This window comes from Fibroporia radiculosa (genome assembly GCF_000313525.1).
Source record: "Fibroporia radiculosa TFFH 294 genomic supercontigs, scaffold4726, whole genome shotgun sequence".
Taxonomy (NCBI): domain Eukaryota; kingdom Fungi; phylum Basidiomycota; class Agaricomycetes; order Polyporales; family Fibroporiaceae; genus Fibroporia; species Fibroporia radiculosa.
This window is the reverse complement of record NW_012133411.1, coordinates 10,715-34,445: the sequence shown is the minus strand read 5'-3', so window position 1 is coordinate 34,445 and position 23,731 is coordinate 10,715. Positions and strand designations below refer to the sequence as shown.

General features: G+C 48.5%; 6 protein-coding genes across 6 annotated transcripts; all 6 read right to left on the bottom strand.

Annotated features, from left to right (window-relative positions):
- Positions 1-831: 831 nt before the first annotated feature.
- Positions 832-2,438, bottom strand: FIBRA_05558 (uncharacterized protein; the record flags this gene model as incomplete). The annotated part of the gene is made up of 5 exons (XM_012327320.1): positions 832-1,047; positions 1,106-1,231; positions 1,282-1,888; positions 1,942-2,156; positions 2,208-2,438. The coding sequence occupies 5 exons, from the start codon at positions 2,436-2,438 to the stop codon at positions 832-834; spliced, it is 1,395 nt and encodes a 464-aa protein (XP_012182710.1).
- A 1,264-nt stretch (positions 2,439-3,702) lies between these two features.
- FIBRA_05557 (uncharacterized protein) lies at positions 3,703-4,826 on the bottom strand (the record flags this gene model as incomplete). The annotated part of the gene is made up of 5 exons (XM_012327319.1): positions 3,703-3,889; positions 3,952-4,360; positions 4,415-4,548; positions 4,606-4,611; positions 4,666-4,826. The coding sequence occupies 5 exons, from the start codon at positions 4,824-4,826 to the stop codon at positions 3,703-3,705; spliced, it is 897 nt and encodes a 298-aa protein (XP_012182709.1).
- A 1,540-nt stretch (positions 4,827-6,366) lies between these two features.
- FIBRA_05556 (uncharacterized protein) lies at positions 6,367-8,668 on the bottom strand (the record flags this gene model as incomplete). The annotated part of the gene is made up of 13 exons (XM_012327318.1): positions 6,367-6,584; positions 6,645-6,740; positions 6,792-6,816; positions 6,865-7,038; positions 7,106-7,216; positions 7,280-7,318; positions 7,371-7,572; positions 7,630-7,799; positions 7,859-7,973; positions 8,024-8,110; positions 8,162-8,312; positions 8,368-8,482; positions 8,534-8,668. The coding sequence occupies 13 exons, from the start codon at positions 8,666-8,668 to the stop codon at positions 6,367-6,369; spliced, it is 1,638 nt and encodes a 545-aa protein (XP_012182708.1).
- A 1,378-nt stretch (positions 8,669-10,046) lies between these two features.
- FIBRA_05555 (uncharacterized protein) lies at positions 10,047-13,681 on the bottom strand (the record flags this gene model as incomplete). The annotated part of the gene is made up of 11 exons (XM_012327317.1): positions 10,047-10,219; positions 10,281-10,332; positions 10,393-10,411; positions 10,472-10,637; positions 10,695-10,734; positions 10,790-10,870; positions 10,934-10,956; positions 11,010-11,122; positions 11,175-11,319; positions 11,378-11,451; positions 13,497-13,681. The coding sequence occupies 11 exons, from the start codon at positions 13,679-13,681 to the stop codon at positions 10,047-10,049; spliced, it is 1,071 nt and encodes a 356-aa protein (XP_012182707.1).
- A 2,247-nt stretch (positions 13,682-15,928) lies between these two features.
- FIBRA_05554 (uncharacterized protein) lies at positions 15,929-16,600 on the bottom strand (the record flags this gene model as incomplete). Its single annotated transcript, XM_012327316.1, has 4 exons — positions 15,929-15,993; positions 16,051-16,115; positions 16,172-16,388; positions 16,441-16,600. The coding sequence occupies 4 exons, from the start codon at positions 16,598-16,600 to the stop codon at positions 15,929-15,931; spliced, it is 507 nt and encodes a 168-aa protein (XP_012182706.1).
- Positions 16,601-21,037: 4,437 nt separating this feature from the next.
- On the bottom strand, positions 21,038-21,710 carry FIBRA_05553 (uncharacterized protein; the record flags this gene model as incomplete). Its single annotated transcript, XM_012327315.1, has 4 exons — positions 21,038-21,102; positions 21,160-21,224; positions 21,281-21,497; positions 21,551-21,710. The coding sequence occupies 4 exons, from the start codon at positions 21,708-21,710 to the stop codon at positions 21,038-21,040; spliced, it is 507 nt and encodes a 168-aa protein (XP_012182705.1).
- Positions 21,711-23,731: the final 2,021 nt, after the last annotated feature.

Sequence of the window (23,731 nt, the reverse complement as noted above, 5' to 3'; positions counted from 1 at the left end):
ATATCATTCGGTCCAAGCCATGGGAGCAAAAATTCCCAATGTTACACTAGGAAACACGAATGTCATTTTTGAATTGTTCTTCTAATCGGTGATAAGTTGAACGCCTGAACATCGCTACTGAACATGAACCCGGACGAAGGCTCTAAGATGGATATGGCTCAGCATTTCAAACTTGATTTCTGTTTCTCCTGCAAAAATTCCACGATCCTGGCACTCACCGCAATTTTTTCAACCCCGCAAGGTACAGCATTTGGTTCATCGGTGATAAGGTCAGGGTATTCACGCCGATTATGCAGTCTGAGGCGTTCAACTTGAAGCCACCCGACATTTACCTGAGCTGAACGCGTTGGTCACAAACAACACGTCGTGTCACGATCAGTGACGAGGAACACAGTCCCCCGATCACCTATAGTTCCGCGACACTGACTTGAACAAGTCGTAATATTGAGAAGGGCTACTTTCAAGTTTCTGTACAACATAAAAAGGTATTATAGTTATCGTTTTCTCGTAAACATTCTTTATGTCGATATTGTGCAGACTTGGACATACTCATTTTTAGACCTCGACAGTTGGTCGGGATGTTCAGATCTAGACATTGGTGAATGGCAAATGGCGAAATAATACACACTTCGAAAGTTTTCCTACAACCTATGCCTGTTCCTCTTCTAGCACTATTTATTCCGTGATAGACAAATTTGAGAGAACATAAGCTGGAAAAACCAGGATCTTCACAATTCCCTCCAGCTGATGCCTCGAGCGTAACCAAATTGCACCCAAGGAAACCGTAAAGTAACCAACAAAGACATGCCACCAACGGGCAAGGTGATAGTCCTAGATCTTCCGCCACGGAAAGCGACGTCTCGCTTTGCCGCTCGCGACGATCTCCCGAGCACGCGCTTCGAATGCGACATCTCGCTTGCCCTTTCCTGCGAGTTCGGACAACCGAGTACGAGACCCGGACTCGAAGACTAATGGTATCGAGCCCTTTGGAGTGGGCAGTTGGACGCGCGATTGCGACGGATAGTAGTGCTCGCACCATAACTCGATCTGAGAAGCGATTGTCAAACCCTTAGTCATTATACAACGAATGTGATAGATGGCTCACCTTCAGACACTCCACTACTAGATCCACATAGTTTGGATCCTCCGGGACAGCACTCTTGCGGAGCTTGCCCGCGTACTCTCGATATATACCCGTGACATCCTTGGGGTTCATGGACCGCATGAACAACTATATAGAAGACGTTAAACTGTGGCAGATGGGATGTCGCGAGCACTTACTGATGCAATCTCCGCCTTACGTATGTTCGTCTCCTTTTGGAAGACCTCGATGTTCATGTAGCACACGCACATCCTCACGAAGTTAATGGTGTGAGGGAGCGCGAAAAACTTGAATACATTCTCCCCCTGTAAGAGATGCAGATAATCGAGAGTGTCAATGATGCGCCGTAGAGCCTCGACTATCATCCCGCTGAGTGCCCATAATGCCTGGTGCCTGTTACTGGGTTCGCACATCTCTTCCATCTTGCTGAACGCTGGGCGCCCGACTGTCTTGCCGTAGATTTCCCTGCCCCATATCTCTCTGGGCCATAAGAATCGCTGGTCATCGATGTCTTCGCGATAGTCCCGAATTACGTCAATGTACTCGAATAGTACGCACATAGAGTTCGTGAGCGCGTGTTGTTCGGGAAGCCAGGGAGCCTCCTTTCCGGACTGCGCAAGAATGCGGTTCATTCCCTCACCGACAAGCCCAGCAACGTAGTACGAGTACAAATCGAAGTCGGCAATTGTCTCGATGTAAACTTGGCCAGTCACGGCGGCGCGCTGGGAATTGTCTGCCATGCCGGTACCCATCTTGTGCGCGATGTCGACGATAATCTCGCGATACCTATAGCGTTATAAATATGAATCCAAAGGAAGCGCTGTGCAAGTGTCACTCACGGTGCATCGAGACGAAGAAGCTCTTCATTCACGACGTCAAACTCGACGAGCATACAACGCAACTTTTCATTTGGGTTGCATTCGGTGAACTTCCAACCAGGGACTAATATGAGCTCGTGGAACGATCTAAGGAGATACTGTTTTTTCTCCTCGGGTATGGTCATATCATCTTCGATGATGTCCAATGCGCGAAGAACAACCCAATAAATGCACATCTGGCAATAGTCGGTCAACTTGTGCAATGGCAATCACGCAATACTACTCACAATTCTCGCTATGTCGCCTTCCAATTGTTTGATGACGCCCCCTATTGTCTTGCTCTTCATATCCAAAAACTCCCAGCATCTGCGCATTGTTTTGCGATCCCATCCTGTATGCGCATGCTCGCTGGGAGCAGTGATATCGCGCTTTGGTGAATAAAAGAGTCTGAATCGAAGCAGAGTGAAGAACTCGAGTGGATGGGTAACTAGCAGAGACATCAAGGCCGAGGTACTCATGATTGTGTTAGTACAAAGCGGAGTAGCTTCAAGGAGCCGTCCAGGACACAAACTGATACGGGCTCTCGCACAATCATATATGCTGTAGGTTCTGTCTCGCCCCGGACATGAGTCTTCGAAAACTAAACCGTGGTAAGCTCGACTCGCCATGGCCGTCTTAATAGAATTACCCGAGAGCATCACCCTCCCGGACCTTCTCCGACACGCTTCCACAAAGCCATCAGAACCAAATCGTTGCGGACACGCTCAATCCGACGCATTCTACGCTGAACCTGGCCCGTGACGACGTCAGAAGAGTAGCCGCGTCACTTGTTCTCCACTGGCCGGCCGCCCAGAATTTCTGAGCAAGAGCGGATTGTCTATAACGCCTGTCCGACGTGAGAATGTCTTCAGATTAGAATGTATGTCTCGGAACGTTTTCAGGTTGTCTCGGGAACCAGTCTATTTGAACGCGCTCCTCGCGAGAACACAGCCTTGTCCTAGACGCTATGATATCACTAGAACCCATCTTGCATGGTCGACGTCCAGTTGTACAATAATATGAGTGACGTCAGGCGAAGAGAGGTGAGGCAGCAACAGAGAAAGTTTGTTTGAACTCAAGCCTGGTGACCCTCTCTCGTCCTGTTTGGAAAAACTGAGGAGGCTAAGTGGCAGGAAGTAGAAGAGAGGCATGGCTGAAGAGTCCGACTTAATATTGGCCCGAATTTAGATCAAATCTAAGCTGATAGAGGCCCCTTGGGTTCGTGAAGCAGTTACCAGGGTTGGTCATGCCGTAGAGTCTGAGCTTATAGTCTCAAACAATCCTTTAAGCTCAAGCTCTAAAAGCACTAAGCCGTAGTCGCGGCTCAGATGAGGACGCGATTCTCGAACCTGCCACGACCGGAGCTTACAGGCGCTTACTATGTTGAACGCTTGTGACGAACTCGGGCAGAGTAGTGTTGTCCGGCCTTTGAGACATCTTCCTCCTCATCCGATGAAGATATTACATTCTCGGGGCTTTGTGTCAACGAATTGAAGGTCAAAACATATTCAACGCCACTTGGGGCCTCCGGGCATTGTTTAAAGCCAATCAAGGGGAGATGGTCAGTGATTGAGAATGAGCATTCCATCAGGAACATGTGGTTCACGCAGACCATCATGGTTTCGTTATCAGCTGCAGGGCTGTAAAATGGCACCGAGTAAGCAGTTGGAGCTAACCTACGCGAAGTTTTCGTAATAGGATACAACGTTTTCAAGCTCTCCAATGCGAACAAGACCAATCTCGTTACAATATTATGACATGCCAGACCAGCATTTTCCCTTGCCTTCTGGTACCAAAGATGGTATGATCGAAGTCGTTTATCTTTGCCTCAACCAGCACACGCGACGTAGCAAATTCATCACCTTCAGCTTCGCCGAAGACCTTTCTCCACATTACAGGCCATGAGCGCTCCGAATGACCATAACGAATGCTGAATAAATTGGAAATTTGTCCCTCAGAATCAATGGCTCATTGGGGTAACGAAGCGCTCACCGGCCTAAATGGTCGTCAATCATGCCTTCCTGCTCGAGGCCTCTGTGTCTTCCAAATATCACCGCCCCACTCCTTCGTTTTAGCAAAGAAGCAAGACGAAGTGCAATTGCATATTGGGTTGATTCGTCGAATAGGTGAAACAATGCGCCTACGTAAATATGGGTCAGCGAGCCTGTTAGCTGCGCTAGCTCTGTAATCCGCGCGCCAGGCGTGATGGCGCTCGGATCCCGACCAAATTCGAATTCTACAGGACAGTTGAAGATGTCTGATGTAAAGAAGTGTATCGGGCAGGTTTCCCCATCGGAATATAGCTTGAAGCCTAGGTCAATGAAATCCTGTCGCAGATCACAGCCAAGAATATGCGAGGCGGGGTACCCATCTTGGACAAGTTTGCGGACATCGGTACCCACTAGTCCGGCGTCAGGTAAGACCGCACTAGAAGACGAGGCTGAATTTGACTTACTGCAGCATCCCAAGTCAAGAAGAAGCGTCTCGCCCAATTTACTGGCATTAAGCACCGTTTGATAAATCGGGTTGGCTGTCATCATCAAGCTAACATGATGGAACGCGCGGATGCACGGATATGGATACTTTGTACTGTGAAAGGTCAACCTCATCAATACGATGAGTGCATGATTAAGATAGTGTGCACACTATGCTCTAGTAAAGTATAATTCAGGCATTCGGACTCATCGACAAGAAAATAGTCCGCACTCTTTCTGTACTTCTATCACTCGCCTTCGTATCTCCTCGTAATCAGTTGAAATAGCTTTCCGAAGAAAGACTAGTTCTGCGTCCGTTGGGGTGAACAGGGCCAGATCTAATGGAGGTATAAGTGCGGGATCAATCGCAGCTTCTGCCCTGATGTCTGCCATAGCGAGATGTATGGTTCTTGGGCGTATCTAACAATGGTAAGCGACCGCGGCTGGTTCAAGATGATACACTCACGGTGAATTTGGATTGTCCTGAAACCGTACCATAAATTTCAAACGAACGAATTACTACGGTTCGAGCGATTACATACCAAGTACAATCACCGCTCAGATCAACGTCTGCGGAGGATCCAGAAACAAAGCTCTCGTCATGTCGCCGTCTGATAAGCATATGTGCAGCATTCAGCGTTAATTCAAACGGAGCTCCGTCCGTGAAACAAGATTACAAGGCGCTGAACTGCGCAAGCCAGCATTGGATATCGGGATGGCAGGCCACAGCAAGAAGCCTTACTTACTTTCACGAGTAGTCATACGTGAGTATATGACTACAGCTTGAAACCATTCAAACGGATTATTATAACCAGCACCTAGGTAAGTAATAGGTAAGTAAGGGTCTCGTTCAACCGTCAAGCTCAGCACAAATCAATTGATTGTGACAAGGTTCGAGCTCCGACACGTGTCGCGTCGCGTAACGTTTCATTATATAGTGCTTAATATCAGCCAATAGCAAGTGGATAGAGAACTCAGATGGGCCTGTGACATGCGTGTATGGAGGAGAAACACATTATATCAGATACAGTGTTTCGGTGGTCCTTGGGACACCAGTTTGCATATTCGTTTTGTGCGCCCCACACTTCGAAATTGCACCAAATTCATCTACAGGAGTTTTGTGAAGTGCCTTCAAGTCTTTTATGAATTTTATAGGAATAAAACCTGCAATGAACCCTCCGACAGAATTCAATTTGTTACCTGTACTCGTTTTCGGAAGTTTTGGGTTCCTTGGGACACCGTGACACAGTGTGACGTGCGATCGAGCGCGGTCGCTACTCTGAGTCACCGCCACCCCCATCGCATGTGATGTGTGCGTCCTCACGCACGATGTCACGCTCTCATTTTATTCTCCTAGATCGCGCAATTCTACACCAAATGTCATGGTTCATTGGGTGAAGTTGAGTGCAAATAGGCTAACTATGTAGTGTCCATAAATTCAGAATTAAATCTCTCACAGAGTCTGTGAAATTCCTCAAAGTAGGTGGAATTGAGTATATATCATGTTCTCGAAACCTGAATTGAAGGCCGTTCAGCCCCAAAAATTTTTGAGCATGTAGTTTGTTAGAGTACAAATAAAATATCAGGTGGTCGATTATATTAATTACCTTGGTCAAGAGGAAGAATGAGTGTCTCAAGGAACACCGGTATCCCAAAGACCACCGAAACACTGTAGCTCGTTCAGCTCAAGGTGAAGAAACCCAGTGGTCACGGACGCCACCCAAACAAATCTAGCCATACCTAATCCAATGTTATGTCCTAGCTGTCAAAATTTAGGAAGTACAAAATATCGTGTCTTAGCCTTTTTGGATTGCTGCACGACAAGCACGATGCGAAGATGTCCAACCCTCCAGACAAAAAATAACTGGAACCAAAAGACTCGATGGTCCTAGCTGGTCCAGTGAAGACCATGTCTCTTCATGCTTTAAACCACTCACGCAGAGGACCCAGTCACTCTACGTTTGAGCAGTATAGGCACGTCTTTGACGCCAAGAGTGAAGAAGAACTGGGCCTCCAACACCCTTGCGCGCCACCCATTGATCGTCTCACCCGGATTGAGCAGAGGTTCAACCTTCCAGTCGCGCAGCCACATGGTGAGGAATGCCACAGCCTCTGTTTGGGAGAATCTTCGCCCAATGCAATTGCGCTGGCCTGTAAACGTATTGTTCGTCAACCACTGAAGACTAGGAGATAGACTAGATCGATACTCACCGAAGCTGAATCCGGTCACGAGGTCCGCCTTGTCTTCGCCCTCCCAACGAGACGGCATGAATTTCGTCGGCTCGGGGTAATAACGCGGGTTGTTCTCTGACAAAAGATGAGTTCAGGATCGCTACTGAGATGCATAGTATCACTGACCCATGCCTAAGGTATCGATTATCATCTAATAAATCAATCAATCACTGCAAGACTTCAATGGAGGCGAACATACCCCTGTACCCTGTGGCACTACGATTGTAGTTTCCCCCCCTCCTGGGGAGTTGGGAATGACAAGGCTAGTGTCTTCCGCAGCTTCACGGACCATCAAGAACGAAGCTGGGAACATGCGCCCTGCTTCATAGAATGCATTCAATACCTTGTTCAGCTTGTGATATTCGTCGGCTGTCTGTATAGCGGAAGAGATGCATTCTATTGACTAATCTATTTTGAATGAGATCCTTGTTGGAACGCACCGGATCTCTATCCGGACCGACCACGTCAATAATTTGTCGGTGAATGTCATCTTGCACATCCTGGTGCACCGCCAGAAGAGCGAACGTCGCTGCCAAAGTATGGGCGGTAGTCTGTTATGATCATTATGATCCATATCAACATGACAAATATGTATGAATAACTTCATTCCTTACCTCATGTCCTGCGAAGAGCAAGAGGAAGACGTTTGAGATCTAGGGATTCGGCGTCAGGACAGACGAAGGTTGTCAAGATAAAATTACTCACTAATTCATTATCAGTAAGCATCATCTTCCAGTCCTGAGCTGACCGCGCATTGAGTTCATTTGCACGGACCAATAAGCTGAATATGTCACGACCACTCTCTTCGTTCATGGTTATCTGTGTTTTGACCAGCTCGCGACGTTCGTCCACTTGATCTCTCATATAGCTGTCCAACAAGTGACGCGCTGTCGATATTTCGCGCAACCTGATAAAACGTGCCAAGAATGAATATTGTGCGTGAAATAAAGCATAGCCCACTTACGCTTTGATTGGCCATTTCGATGCAAACGCTGGGAAGAATCTGAAGACAGAAGGCATAGTGAAGATTCGTAGAGCTTCAGAGATAGACATATCTCCTCTATGCGTGTTCGTTTCGTCGGACCACGAAGCTTTCATTCCAAAGCCACAGACAGCAATGATAAGGAAAGCCAGCTATCATACGAAATGTATTAGATGCAAATAAAGATAGCCATGACAGCTGGCAGACCAACCTTGGATGTAAAGTTTTGAACAATAGGAATTTGAACAATCATCCGATCCAGCCAACCCTCGTGCTTGACTATATCGTGGTAAATTCCTACAGTTTGCTCCCAGACAAGGGAATACCTGATAATAGATTGATCAGTACGACGTCAGGTACGCAAATAAAAGCTTACATGTCATTGTTGAATGCTGGACCGATGATCTTCCGATGCCTCAGCCAAACGTCTCGTTCAGCAGTGAACAAATTTGTGCCCCATTCACTGTATTTCTGTATTTAGCATGAACATCTCACAGGACCAAGGAATGCATACTCGAGAAGTGGACTTGGAGGTTTGATCCATGCAGCTTGAGCACCACCTCCAACAACCTGACGCGCGACGTCAACATTTGCTGTATAAAATTGAGGTTTACCGGCAATGAACGGAACCATTGAGATCGTGTCGGTGCCGAATTGTTCATAAACTAGTCATGAGGTTGTAAGCAAAAGAGGTTGTAAACCGTGAGTGCCAGTACATACAGTCAAAAGACCGCTTCATCCAGAGCCATGTCAGGCCAGAATTCAAAGGATTAAGGATCCCCAGTCTGGACGTTGGCGCCACTGCACATCTGACACCAGGCCAGTGATTTACAACCTAGAGATATCACATTAGCACCTGAGAGCAGCACCCCTAACCTCACTGCACATGCGAGTCCTCCTCGATCCCATTGTCCACGACACTCACTTGCAAGCCATTAACGAACTTCACACCCATCGACACAGCGCAAATCACCGCCCCTGCAACCGCTATCCCCGCCCAATTCGAAGTCCAATCGACCATGATGCGATTGCTCGACAATGTATGGATATTCCTGGTGATTCAATAGGGCCGACTGGTTCTGGGTTGGCGCACCGGAGCTTCCCGTCTACTCGCAGTAATAGCTTACGGTATACATAGGGGTTGCGAAACACCTGGGAACTATGGGTCCGTGGGTGAAAGAACCCGGAAATTTAGTCAGCATAGCCGCCAGAAGACGACATATATATGGAAGATAAAGCATTTGAAAATGGCCGTAACCTTGCTATGCAGGACGTCAGTGAGCCATAACCACAGGTAGGTTGAACTTGAACTTTGCTTAAGTGTAGCTTATGGAGAAGGCGTTAATTGGGGAGCTCCGGGTCGGATGAAGCTTGAACCGAGACGCCCGACTCGTGTAGCTTGCAACTTGCCAGTGCGGCCTGGGTCTGTACGGATATATAAGTACTTGCTCAGGTTGCATCGAACAGGTGCTAATCGTAAAGTTCAATCAAGCCTATTCAAGATTGCCTACCAGATCAGTGAACGAATAAACAGGCTCATATTGCTAGCGCCGCTGCAGCCAGTGTCACTCAAGGTAAGCAATTTCGACGGCCTGATTGAACACTTGTGTATTGAAAGTAGTCCAACTTGGCGGCTGTGCGCATCCTGACAGGCTTGTTTCAGTGGTAGTGGTCGGGCCCCTTGCACACGCCAACTAGACTATCAGCAATCATTACAATAATGCAAACTTCGAAGTTCACACTGATAGATGATATTGGCGCTAACGTTCATTAATTGGCGTATGCCAAGTTCCCTGGCAGCTGGCGGACAAACATCAAACTGGACTGAACTCACTGTAGCATTATTACGATATCATTTGGCTAGCTTGCGATTGTTGACGAGCTCTGTTGGATGCAGTTGCCCATTTACCCTGGCTTATAAAATTATCACAAAGGATATCTCCTGCATTCTATGGGTATTCAACATGATAGAAATATCGGTGAACCAGTCAGACAGCTCATCGCATGCGATGAGTTGTCCCGCTGCTTTCCCGTCCCTTTCTGTATCAAGCTGGTTCCGTGTCATGAAAACGTTACCAAAGTGCTGGGCTTTTATATTTTTGCAATCAATACATCGAATACAATATGGAAGTGAGGAATGAGAATAAATACAGAAGACTTGTGTTAGTATTTTTATCATCATTATAGTAGACATACCCAAAGGAAATAGGACTACTGTAGAGCTTATCTACAGGGAAGGATATAGACAGTCCTGTGCGTGATGAGAAGAAACATATAGCTACGAATATGTTGAGATCATACAGCAAAATAAATCTCCAAGTCAAGGGAAGACGAGGTGAAGGAATGCAAACGTCCCACCAGAATGTAGTCCGCACAGTGTGGAATCGGCCATACTCATCTTACGCAGGTGCGTCTTCTTTATATTGCCCGTTCCCGTTATCAAGTGAGCCCATCTTGCCATGCTCGACAGGGAGGGTGGTATTCCATACGTTCGCGCGGCCAAGAAGGAAGCCCGGGTGGAAGACATTGACGGTGAACATGGCGAGAACGATCATCCCGCCATCCAGCCAGTCTTTCGTGAAGCACATGAGAATTAGGAAAAGAAAAGTACAATGCATAGTGTGAAGACATACCGAAAAAATGCTGAGTACTGTTGATGTAACCTCGCCATCCCTCCGCCAGTTCCTGCAGAACGAATGATTATTAAAATTGAACCTATAATATCAATAGTGAAGGTACACAGACTATCGTTCGGTAAACGGACCTGAAAGGGTAGTCGAAAGTAAGTCGAAGTTTAGATAGATGGTAGCTGAAGTAGACGTACCGGATATAGACGCAGATGCTGCTTAGTGCGAGTCCGAACAGCATAAGTTTGATATTCCTGTCGAACTTGTACGCCGGGGAAGGCTTGTTGGTGCTGCGCAGAGGTTTCTCGTAAAGGAAACGAAGGATGAACTCCATCGCAAGCACCAAGTATACCGTGATGGAAGCTGGGCAGACGTGTGAGTGGCGAGAGATGTGTGTGGAGGCACAATTAATGCACGCACCTAATTGAAAAATGATTCCGGCCAGCATGGTATGAGCACCCTACACGGCGCGAATGGTGAGTGAAGCACTAATAGAGAGGGATATAAGCGCTTACAGGCTCAGGGCTCTTGCCTTGGTTGATAGCTAGAGAGGCGGCAGCACCACCAACTGCTTGTACGACAAGGGCGATAACATCCTATCGAAATGATAAAATGTTCAACACTCCGACCAAAATCTAGAATACGAAAGATGCCCTTACGCATGAAACAAACACGATCATGTCTATCGTGGAAGGAATAAGCGATGTATCGAAGGTCGTATATGACCATACGCACATGATTTTGCGCTGAGCCGACTGTAGCAGTGTCCAAGACGACGGATAAGCTCTCCAAGAACGATGAAGTTAGCTGCAACGAGTGGCGTAGGGGCAATGATCGTCGTGACAATCCTGGAGAATACACGATTAGCTTTACATGTCATCGACGTCAAATTGTACGGACTGCATAAGGTACGGTTCCTTAGCGAGCGGGTTCTGGCTGGACCATAATCTTCCGCCCCAGCCAATAATCTCGAGGATACCTGCGACACATGCCGTTGGGAAGAGCCACCATAGTCGAGTATATACTGCTTGAGATGCATGTATCACTGATGGAAAGCTTCATCGGAATTTTTTTTCTTGCAGAGAATTGGACTGGGAACATACGTGTGGAGAAAGAGAAGAGTGCGACAAAGAGGGCGCAAATCCATTCCGTGGGCACATATCCGTAGGGGTTGAGCCTAAAGCTGTTAATTGCTTATGGTCCTGTGTTATAATTCCGCTCTATCCAGCAAACGATTTAGCATGCGACATACCCGCCATATCCCAGAATATTCTGGTATTCTTGAAAAAGTGCGATATGCAAGAGGACGACAAGATATCACTTGAGACACAAGGCGTAGCTTGTTGGATACGTACGGAGATGGCCTAACCGTCACCCGCTAGCGTTCCTGAAATAATGTGCCAAATTCAAGCTCAGACACCTGGTAGAAGGAGATTACCATAAATATATTCCCTATATACGAGGTCAGGCCCCAAGTTGGGTGCACCCAGAACAAGGGTTCGGGTATCCTGTCATCAACATTGCGCCGCAACTTCGCCGCAACCTTATTCGACACTTGGAGCGGAGTGATCAATGTCTGCGCACACACGAAGAAGGATCCAGGCGCCGCATCTGTCTGAAGATGATCTAGTCCTCCGCATCGTGTCAATCTAATAGGGCAGGCGAGGGAACAGTTTCACTTTGAACGCTGAAGCGGCGCCCACATGCAGAGTGTGTTATCCTTAGCTCCTCAAGAGACGCTGTTTGCATATGCTCAACGGCGCCGAACCCAACCAGCCCTTCTCGGGTCGTCACTGCGAAGGCACACTTGTATTCGGCGCTGGCTTGAGCATGCCAATGCATGAGCCTTTCACCTCCATGACTGGACCAAGGCGAGGAGATAGCTCCCGGCATGTGACAGGATCAACGGCGATAGGTATGAGAGAATCACTAGCGTTCTGCACAACCATTAGATCAAATCAACGGCTAGTGAAGGGTTGTCACACAAGCTCTGCCTCCGAAATATCAGACTCTTGAAAGTAAAATTATTGCGGCGGGAAGATACATACTAGTAAACAATATAGTAACAGCAATTGCCCACACGCCTATAACCCATGGTCAACATGAATGATAAGCACCATACTTACCGTGAAGAGTAGACAACTGTAGGAACTTCGTCGATTTTGAGTTTCGAACCGTGGGCATGAATAGGATTCGTCTTCACGTGATATTGCTCGATCGAAATTCAAATTTCAAGCTCCTCCGGGCTGAATAAGCAGTGAAGTATTTCACTGCTTGCTGCCATATGCAGCGTTCGCAAGACAGTGTCAATGAAGAAGTCTTTTTCCGCGTCGTATCAGTATATCTATGAATCTGTCCCAGTACATTCGGCCTCCAATGCTGAATTGCCGTAACTGGGAGACCTCAGGGCAAGGAGGTTAGCTCTTTGAGCTCGAAGACAAATCTCCCTTCGACTTCTGTATCTCGCTGTTCAAAAGAGACATATGGAACGGTAACTACTGCTCGCTGGAAGTTCTCCTCAGACTCCTTTTTCCTGTCGCCGTCTATAACTCCACCCTTCATCCAATCTAATTCAAGTCTTCATAGCTTTCCAACACCTCGGATCGAAAGTCGAGGTAAAGGCAGAGGACTTATTTACAAGCCAAGACAGTGAGTGTGTGCCACATATTTACCATATACAATAATAGAATGGGTAACTAGGCGAAGGTGCGCAGTCTTCGCCCATTTATGCCGTTACGAGAGCTGGGGGACGCCCCAACATGGCGTCGTCCGGCAATCGATTGAGCTTCCCGCAGAACTGTGGTGGAAAATTGATTGATATTTCAGCGAACAACTTCGGGGTCCGCGATTATAGCAGAACCTGGTCGCGAGAACTCGCGAGGGTGTGTTGGGTGTGGATATCTCGGTTCCGCGTTTCAGCCAGAAAGAGGCTCGATACCCTGTAGAGACAAGAAGCGGGTTTACTGTCTGATACAAGACTGAACGCGCGCCCGAAGTGATGTATGCACCTCGCGGATTGCAAAATGAACGCCTTTGGATCGCTTACCATATGCATGACAGGGAAACTTCTCCCCTTGGAGATGCTCATCTTCTGCAACTGCTCTTGGGTCCCTGGGAAGTTGCACCGGCAAATCTTCCTGCACGTCAGCGCTGCATTTGGGTCGGTCGCTACCTTCTGTCTATCCCCGGTCAAATTATCTTTCTCAATTGTCTTTGGGTGACTTGTCTGTGCCCTTCTGCACCACTACTCCCTTAAACCCGTCAATGTGAAGTTCGAGAAGCACAGTGATTCCTTGGGCGCAGTCTGGGTGTCCAGCTCTCTTTGACTCGACGTCGTCGATTTGTGTGGCAGCGGTAAGGTCATCGAGTTCCTCCTGGCGGCTAAGGTCAACGTCTCCGTCCGCCATGTCGTGGTCCGTGGATACGATCCTCGAGAGGCGTGTGTAGGTATCTCGAGGCCAAGTCGGGTAGTGAATAACCCTGCATCTTGCAGCCGCATCGCCGAAGCGTTATTAACTCCGCCGTTTCTTATTTCCAAATGCATCAGCAGGGAGGCTCACGGTAGCTGATGGTATGAAGTAGTACAGAACCGTTTATACCAACGCATACCATCGCGTGCATGTCAAACCACCGTGCACGAGTTCGGCCTATTTCCAAAATGGTGGAAAGGCCTGGCATGTGCTGCATCGAACTCAATTTGATGTGAGCAAATGGCATGTCGCTGCAGGTCATCGAGCAGGCGTGGACCATCCGCAGTGATTGCGCTCGTAATATGGTTGGTTCCAAAGGGAAAACTGCAAAAGCTCAGCCGATTTGGGTTTTCTATAATTGTTCTCACCTGCTTGATATATTCTAGATAATGTGTGCAAGTTTAGGGAGTAAAACTAGAGGCTGCACCGGGCACAGCTAGATCAGTTGGAGGTGGGACGGTCCGAGTTGGAGCGCCAAATAGCCGCACAGCGCCGAATCCATCAGACGCGCGTCACACCGACTTCTCGAGCGTCATGTGATGTACTTACACCGTGTCTTTGCCAATCTATCCTTCTCCTCTCCTGTCTCCAGCGGGCTGTCACTGGAGCCTGCGGCTTTCACTTCGAATCCAATCCACGTCCAATTCTCCTTCAAATTCCATTTTATTATTCCACCCACACCACCCACAACATGGACATCCAGACTACTAGTTATTTTGCTTGCTCAGTTTTACTATGAGTCCTTATGTGAACTCCGAAGTCAATACACAAAAACGCAAGGCATACGCGACGACTGAAGTTCGACGACTTTGTACAGAGATATCTAGGACGCTTTTAGGTCTGATACATATCTTCCTCGTATCTTTGCGTACTGCTTACTATTCATTCTACCTAACTCTAGGAGCAAGTCATGTTTGACATCTCAAGCTAAACCTTCAAGTTTCCAGCTCCATCGAAAGCTAGCCGTTGTACGCCCGAACTCTTATTCGACGTAGCATGTGAGCGACGTCGCTCCTTAGTGTATAAGCCTAAGATCAGCGCACAGCTCATATAATATCGTAAAGGTGAGTACATTGCGCCTTACACTAGATGAACTGGCGCAAGCGTTCACGTAGGATTTTCAGCGTTTTCCGATACCGATGTACATGCTTTGAACAGACGCCGCAGATTCATTCCGGAGCCCGCTGGCAGGGGACTCTTTCCCGCCTCTCTGCTTCGGCTCTTCTTCCTTGGCGCTCAGTCGGTTTCGATTGTTGCAGTGAGATGGCTATGCCGGACTTAATTTTGGCTGGACCACTCAGAAGCAGATGTGACTGATATCTATGTGTGTTCTCTGCCAGGTGTCGAAAGCTGCGCATGCAGTTAGAAAGGCACTGGCAAGCGTACATGCACATCCTCGGTTAATTCATCCTCATTTGCGGGTCCGCCATGCTGCTGAGAGACTAATGTTATGGGGAACAAACTGTGCTCGGATCTGAGATGACGAAATTGGCATGGATGTCAATGATCTCACTGCGCGCGTGCGTGTATGCGGCTTTTATCATTGCATATGACGTTCGATGCGACAGAGTCTGATGAGAAACCACGACTCACCTAGTACATTGCGTAAAATACACAGCTTTGAGACTGTAAGACAGGATGAGTGGTTTGGATAATCTGGATAGGGCAACGGTATTGGCAGGTTGAACCACCGCACCTGTCTACCTGCTTCGTGGCATCTCTACTGGCGAGTATATTTTTACCAAGCCTACTGTAGGATGGAGTCCTGCTTGGATCCAAAATTGGAGAAGAGACAGGAAAATTTGTTACGAGCGAAGGCAGTGAGTGAATGTTACAGATGCTGCATATGCCTTGATTGAAAGAAATGGATGGGCGGCAGGGCTCAGCTCCGGTCTCCACTTGGACTAGCTAGGGTCTGGAGGTGCCGATATGTGAGTCTTTGTGACCACCGACCGAATCGGCGGGCCAAAGCAGTGTGTGCCGGTCGCATTTTCTTTGATAGGCTGCCTTGAATATGGGTTACATAGCCTGAAGCTCATCGCGTAGTCACGGTAAGACGTCGAATGAAATGTATGGTCGAAGTCAAGTACAATTTAATCCTTTCCGACGTGAGTCCCAGACAACATTGTGAACTAATCATTTCCACTTATCGCCCTTCGATGCTTTACAAACCACGGATTCGAATTAACCAAAGTTAACGTTGTCGACGCTCATGATCAAGTTACCATTACCGTTGGCAGCCTGCGAGCCTAGAGAAAATGTCAGTTTCTTTGTTTTCCCTAGTGAATTGCCGAATTTCGACTTACCTCCGACTTGACCCTCATAGTTGCAGTTCGTGAAGACCCACTGCACTCCCAAGGCTGCGTCCGAGCTAGTAAAACTCGTTGAACTTACTCCGCCAAGCCCACAGATGACTCGCATACTTACCAGTATGAGCTAACACTAGAATCGCCCGAGATATTAGAGCCACCGACTTCCGCGTCTCCAGCAGTGCACATGATAACATCATCCCCGTTGACAGTGCAGGCCGTGGTGCCGAGAGCCTCGAGGTAATTAAAACAAGCGATAACATTGTCAACGCTACCGGTACTGTATCCCTGGCAGACAGGGTCATAGCGCTTTTGGAGCTCGGTGATCCGTGATGCTGCGAATTTGGTAAGCCTAAGATAGCTATGAAGAGAGATATTTGTACTTACTGAGGGCGGGAGGAGGACCTTTGGCGAACAGCTCCTCAGATGTGAGGCCGAGAGACTCCAAGGATGGAAAACTAGGGCCTGGGATCACCTCGACGACTGCAGCGACTGTCGAGGTGAGTGCGCATAGTAGGCCAGCGTACACGAGGACCTTGTTGAACATGTTTCGTCGGATAGATGTGGGGAAACTTGCAGTAGTGGGCTGCTGAAGTTTGGCAGAGGGATGGGCCTCCTTTTATTCGCTCTCAAAGAGCTTCTGGATGTGGAGGTGAGCTTTAGACTCCGACGGCAAGGAAAGCAGAAATTGTCTGAGACACTGAGGTAGCGTCCTTAGAGCCGTAAGAGCTTCCCAGCTGTCAGAACTGTACTCCGAGCGTATTCAGATCCGAACTCTTCCCGCTACGTGAAGCATAGCATCCAGAACTCGATTGTCCTTGACAGCCTTAGTAGACCCTCAACGAATTCAAGAGTATCTCCGACTTTAAATGGGGGTATGTTTTGTGCGCTTCCTTTAAAGCATGGCCAGTGCTTCATCATCTTTTCTCTGCTTTGTAGTTGTGCAGCGTTTTGGTCGTGCTAGTTAGAACGGCACATTAATACATGTCGTGCCTGCTTGCAATGGAAGCTCAAAACCTAAGAAGCAGCACCATCCAGTCATCATCACGAGCTCAAGTTCGCATACACATTGTCTGTTTCCCGTCAACACCGGAGGGGTTACGTTATAGCACCTCGCTGGTAGTTGTCAGTTTAGGTATGCGGGCTGATGATGAGCCGTCAAAAATCTCAGGATGGTGTCCCCCGCCGTCACAGAGAGTTGATGCTGCACTCAGTTTTGGCTAAACAGATTCTAAGTGCTCTCAGGTGCCATCGTTTTCGTGGAGGGGTGATACAAAGGATTTTGTATGCTTTCTTGCACTATGACAAAGACGAGACGCGACTTCGCTCATACAGGACATTGTGCATGCAGCTTTGCCTCCGGCGAGCACGAAAGTCTTATACATGACATGCAACTAGGTTGAAGACGGATGGAAAGGCCCATTCAGTGTGTAAGTGCTCAATATCCCTCATAGTTGATGATATTGCCCCCAGGTCTCCACAGCTTTCAGCACATGTTGTGCGGCATCCTTTCATCACAAAATGATTCCAGTCTACGTGAAGCTTCAAGCAGATATGATGGCCGCTGCGGAATCAGTCGCAGTGTCCTGCATGGAGTTTACTTCTGCTGTCCAAGTGGGGTACGAATTCCGATTGGAACTCATTGTGACAACCATCTTGAGAAAGTTATAGGGATTCGTGGGGCCAGCGCGCAAGAAATGTGAAGACAGTTTTTTTATACTTGCATACACAGCCCCTATGTCTACGCTCGACGAAATATCATGATAACATGACAGCATATCTCCCGAAGCACTAGCATCGCCAAGCATGCTCGAGTCTGTCTTCTGTTTCTTCCTCTTTTTCATTACGGCGGAAGGCGATCAAATTTGCGCCCGCCGGGCTTCCGCAGTACATGAATGGCAGAACGCGAGAGCTCACGAGAGTGAGTTGAGTGACTGGGCCCTCAGTTTTCCCCTGGTCAGATTTACTTCTACGGTGGCGTTTGGGCGACTTGTCTATGTGCCTTGCCACGCTGACATGTGAATATGTGGAGTACAAGGAGCCAGCTGCAGGCCCAGTGCGAGTACCAGGCTCCCCAGCCTTGGTATCCACAACTTCCCTGTCGAGACCGGGTGGTGCATTCCCCCACCATATCGCCATCGATTATGGGTATCGAGAGGCATGCTCGAGGCCTGTGCCTGTCGCCACCCCGTCGCTCTCCTGCTATTTCCTCCACACATTCGGTCCTTATTCGCCGCCTTCCTCGCCTTTGCCAGCGTCGTATCACTTCCGCCCCTCCAGCTTGAGTCCAGCGCACTTGGTTTGAATCCGAGAGCATCCATCGGCACTAGAGCACCCTTGACGCCCACTCACGTCAGTTCATGTATTATGTGACCTATAAGCCTCCTCTTGTTTCTTTCGTTTCCCTTACTCGTGCTAACATCTTCGACTATCCATATGCATTAATTCACACTCCGCCGGGCCTTTGCAGCGTTCCTGTCTATGTATGCTGATGTTGATGTTTTAGACAGCCTGTACCTCCTCTCGGACTCGCGGATGAGGATGAGGATATTAAACGTGCACGCACCGCATTCGTTAGCGCGCCTCTATCCGCGTGTGTGGATTCCGATACCCGTCGAATCAAACGTACAAACACCAGTTGTCTCTGCTTCTAAGTAACCCCCGATCTCACCTAGCAGAGCCATGGATAGCCGTCTCGCTGCGATAATGGAATCCAATTGACTGTAAAGGGAAAACAGCCAGAACAGGCGGGCAAGCGTCGACATGGGTCTCTAAATGGATTAGCCTTGGGTCTCCACCCAAGTCATGCACTGACATTAAACATTTTTGGCGATCAGCACAGTATGAGGGCGCGCACCAAGCTATTCCGCCGGCTATCCTCCCTGCGCGGCGACCACATGCGCATGCGATATGATAGGTACACTAGTCCTTGTGTGCGTGGCTGAGGACGGCATGCAGGGTAAATCTCGGAAGGGAGTCCTCAGAGGTGCAGAGCACGAACGGGCTCCTGCACTGCTGTTTTTCTTTCTTCGGCTCAACCAGCTTGTATGGTAGGCTTCCCTGTGATGGTCCTTGCGCCACTCGTCGAAAAAAAGCAGCGGGACACGAAGGGCGTAGGATATCGTGTACGACTAGATGCCTGATGTACCGCTTTGACGCTCCTTGGCATGCGGAGGATACAGCGTCTTATCTTGTCCTGCAATGTAACCTTAGAACAGATTGGTCTTGAGGCTTGAATTAGCTGAGGAAAAGCTGTATCTACTGTCTTAACGGGGCAAGGAAAGACCATGCGTGAAGAGACTTACAATAGTCCGTCCCCAGCGACGGTCACGATCAAACAAGTAGCTCAGATCCACTCCACAGATCGAGCACCATCGGAGTATCGATACACAGATTGCGAGTATTACCCTTCACATTGGCTGTGACGTGCGTCATTGACCCCCCACACACACACCGAGTCCCTCATCAGTGTGCGTTGCTGGAATGTTGAGTGCATCTGACGCTGGATACCAACTGGCGTAGCAGAGCCCCGATAGTAGCAAAGATGAGAGCACTCGCTCTGGGCGTGTAATGCATAATATCACTTCTCCTGAGACTAGTTTGAGTAAGTATCCAATTTGGAATTAGAGACTGAAAACAAATGGTCTCGGACGCCATGGGCAGAGACGAGGCAGTGATACATGTATAGAATCCGAGTGAGCCCGGCGAGTTGGCAAATGGACGAGTGGCAAGCCTGCCGGACGGGAGAAAGAAGATACGTGGGCAGAGGTCACGCCGTCAGCTTTTTCTTTATTGGTATGTAGCCGTGCATCTACAAGCCCGACTCCGTATCGTCCTCGCGGGCCACTCGTTCTCCTCCGGCCTCTTTGAAGTCTTTTCTTCCCTGCTGCCTCTTCTCCTGTATACCATGAAGCACGGGTAGAATGAGTTATTTAAAGTGAATAGACGAGTAAGGGGAAAATACTATCCAAGATAGTCGGATGTGCCCCATCGGAGCTGGCATTGTTTGATTGATATCGATGTGCTATGGACGGTCTCGGACGAAGGCGTAGTAGAGTGAGCCAATTCCAGCTAGAAGCTCGAACGTAGTTTGAAATAGATAGTAAGACAGCAGATGAGTGCGCTCAGAGGGAAAACAGTCGAACAGCGAAGAGCGCAAGAATTTGAACACACTCAGGGCACAAGCCTGAGTGCAACGAGAGAGCAGCGACTCGGAGCTCAGGCGGGCATGTGGGGCGGGAGACTTTCAGGAAAGGAAGCGGTTGGGTCCGAGTCGGAAGCGCTGGCTGTGTCCATCCGTGCCCCACTCTTTCGCTTGCAACATGAGACACGACACAACTCTACCTGTGATCAGTTAACGACACTCTTTCGCAAAACTTTGGATTCACATCAGACTCCTAGATCCAGCGTCGAAGTCAAGCAGATCGTATAAGACCCCCTCGGTGAAGATGAACTCGAATGCGAGAGAACGGATGGAAGAGACGTCTGATGTGCTAGATGCGCGGGCAAATACCTCGTACGCCCCCTCATCATCGTGTGCTGATATTTGAACGATCCATATTCGTAACTCAGCTGCTGGCAGAGGGGACGTAGTCAACGCTCGGTCGATACTATACGACGCGCGCAAGGGACATGCAGGTAAACCATAAGTCGACATACACTCTATGCTAACGTATGCTAATTGCTTAAGCACGTGTACCGATCACATGGCTCTGCGTTGTACCTACGTAGGCTGCCTTGAATTGTTATTGCATGATATAAAGCGGTCGAGATGTTGTGCCGAGGAACCGCATTTATCCTTCACAACCCTGTCTCAAAATGTACTGTGATGGCCATCAGTTCTTCAAAAATAGCTCGAAAAATGAATTGTATAGTCGAGAGTGAAGTACAGTTTTCTGTAGTGTATCATTTGCATCAAGGAGATAAAATCATGCACGCTAATAAACCCAATTTGTACCCTCTCAGCGCTTCAAAAACCGCTGATTTAACCCCAACTGATGTTGTCAACGCTCATGATCAAGTCGCCGTTTCCATTGGCGGCCTGCGAGCCTAATGGAAACGTCAGTGTCTTCGTTCTCCTTGGTGGATTGCTGAGCTTGGGCTTACCTCCTACCTGACCACCCTGGTTGCAGTTTGTGAAGATCCACTGCACTCCCAAAGCGGCGTCCGAGCTAATGGGAAGTTTTTAGCTCTACTTAACCAGGCCCCAGAGGGCTCGAACACTTACCAGTATGAACTGGCGCTGGGACCGCCGGAAACATTAGAGCCACCAACTTGGGCATCTCCAGCAGTACACATGATATTATTGTCCCCGTTGACAGTGCAAGGTTTGGTTCCGAGGGCCTTGAGATAGTTGAAGCAAGCGATGACATTGTCGACGCTACCTGTGCTGTAAGTCTGGCAGACAGGATCATAGCGCTTTTGGAGTTCGGTGATCCGCGAGGCTGTGAATCCGGTAAGACTTTGATCTCCATGTAGAGAGGTAGCTCGCACTTACTGAGGGCAGGAGGAGGACCCTTGGCAAAGAGCTCCTCAGATGTGAGACCGAGGGACTCCAAAGATGGCATTCCGGAACCTGGGATCACCTCGACGGCTGCCGCGACTGTCGAAGTAAGTGCACAAAGTAAACCGGCGTATGCGAAGACCTTGTTGAACATCTTTCGTTTGGTAGGTGTGAGAGAGGCTTGCACTGGTATGTTGCTGAACTTTAGTAGTGGGATGAGCCCCCTTTTATGTGGTCTCGAGAGGCTGTTCCGTATGTCTAGGTAAGCCTTAGATCCCGCATGGGGAAAAGCGGAAGTGGTCTAAAACGCTAGCCTTATGGTCTTAGAGCAGAACCGTCATATGGCTGCTCAGCCATCCAGCTTTCAGAACCAAGGCGCAAGCATCTTTGAAGTTTAATACATTCCACTCCATGACATGCGAAATCCAGTATTGATTCATCCTGACGACCTTCACGGGCTCTCAACGCGCTCAAAAACACATCCCGCGCTCCAAATTGGAACATGTTATGCCCACCCTTTTTGCTCTTAATGGGTCGGCGCTTCATCGTCTTCGCTCAGCTCAATGTTTGCTCTATCGTGACCATGCGGCGTTGACGTCGATTGGAACGGCACATTGATACACGCTGTACTTGCTTATTATGGGAGCTGCAAGCTTGAAATATGGAAGCCTAAGAGGCAGTATCATCCGGCCGCATCATCCCGAGCTAAATACTGCAAAATGATGACTTCCATGTGACTCAAGGAAGAACTCAAGTTTGCACGCCCGTTGGGTGTTTTCGGGACGGTTGTATCATGACATGCGTAACATGCCGCTGAAAATGTTCAGTTTTATGATGTCGGCTGACCACAGGTGACCAGAAGTCTTAGGGTGGCGTTCTCCGCCACTGAAGAGGTATTAATGCCACCTGTCTTTTGGCCAAATATTTTTCGATGTGCGCTCCTTTATTCAACACGAATCAATTTGATCAATAGCGGTGCCGTCGTTAGTGTGAATTAGTGGGGGCGATACAGATAACTCGTGTCTTCTTTCTTGGGCTGCGACGAAAACGCGGGTTTGCTCATCCATCACATTGTGCATGCGACTTTGCTTCTTTCATTGACAAGAAGATACTATAACTAAATTGAAGACGATTGGAGTGGTTCACGTGTAATTGCCCGATATCCTTCCTTGTGGTCAATAATGAATCACCGTCCGGGCATGTAAACAGGTATTGTATCATATTGACGGCGCGTAATGCGGGTACGAATTCCGATCGGAACTCATCCTATTCAAATATGAAGCAGGCGCTATATGATTCTCAGTTCTCCCTGTTTTATGGAATATTGAATTTGAATATTTATCCGTTCCATTACTCTATTCGGACGTCTTGCATCTGACCTTTCAGGCTGAACGTCGTCTCTGAACATTACTCGCTGCGCCGTCATTGCCAGAGGCACCGATCTGCCTGAAATTGTCTGGGTGTCCTGATTTTATGGAAACAGGGACGGACGTGCTCACGCCACACGACCTCCAGCCACAGGCGGATCACGCGGCATGCCTTGGCCGTCGATGGCCGAGTAGAGACCTGCTGGATCATAGATCGGTTCGCAGTTCACCTGGTGGTTCGCCCTGCGGGAAGGGGTCGATCCCAGTTGATAATGTTTGCCTTTAATGGACTCACCAACTGAGTCGCCATTCTGCCGCTGGGATGTATACGATACATATATTTTAATAACTATATCCACGAAGTGGTAGTGACTGCAATATACTCCTCGCTCATTTCCATCCAGACACCACGGGACCATGGTTTCCATCCATGGCTCAACTTCGCGAGTCAAAAGTCAGCGGCTATCCACGCAGGTATCCTTTTTAGGGTGGTGCACGCGCCAGCTTTCGAATTACAGCTTTTGCAAACATCGCTATGTAATCATTATTATCCTACCGAGTTCCCAATCCAAACTTGGAGAACTCGATGCCACAGCCACACCGGCGTTAACTCTACTCGACAAGCGCCATATAGTGGCGCATTGCTACATCGCGTACGACACAAATAGCGGTAGCGGCCTGGCAGTCTATGTGTCTAGAGCCAGAGGTGTGTTTCCTATCTACTCAGTCATGATATAGTATTGTGTGAAATTAGATATGTGCGCTCGGTGCGGCAGTCTATTCGACAGTCAAGAAATAGTGCTACGAG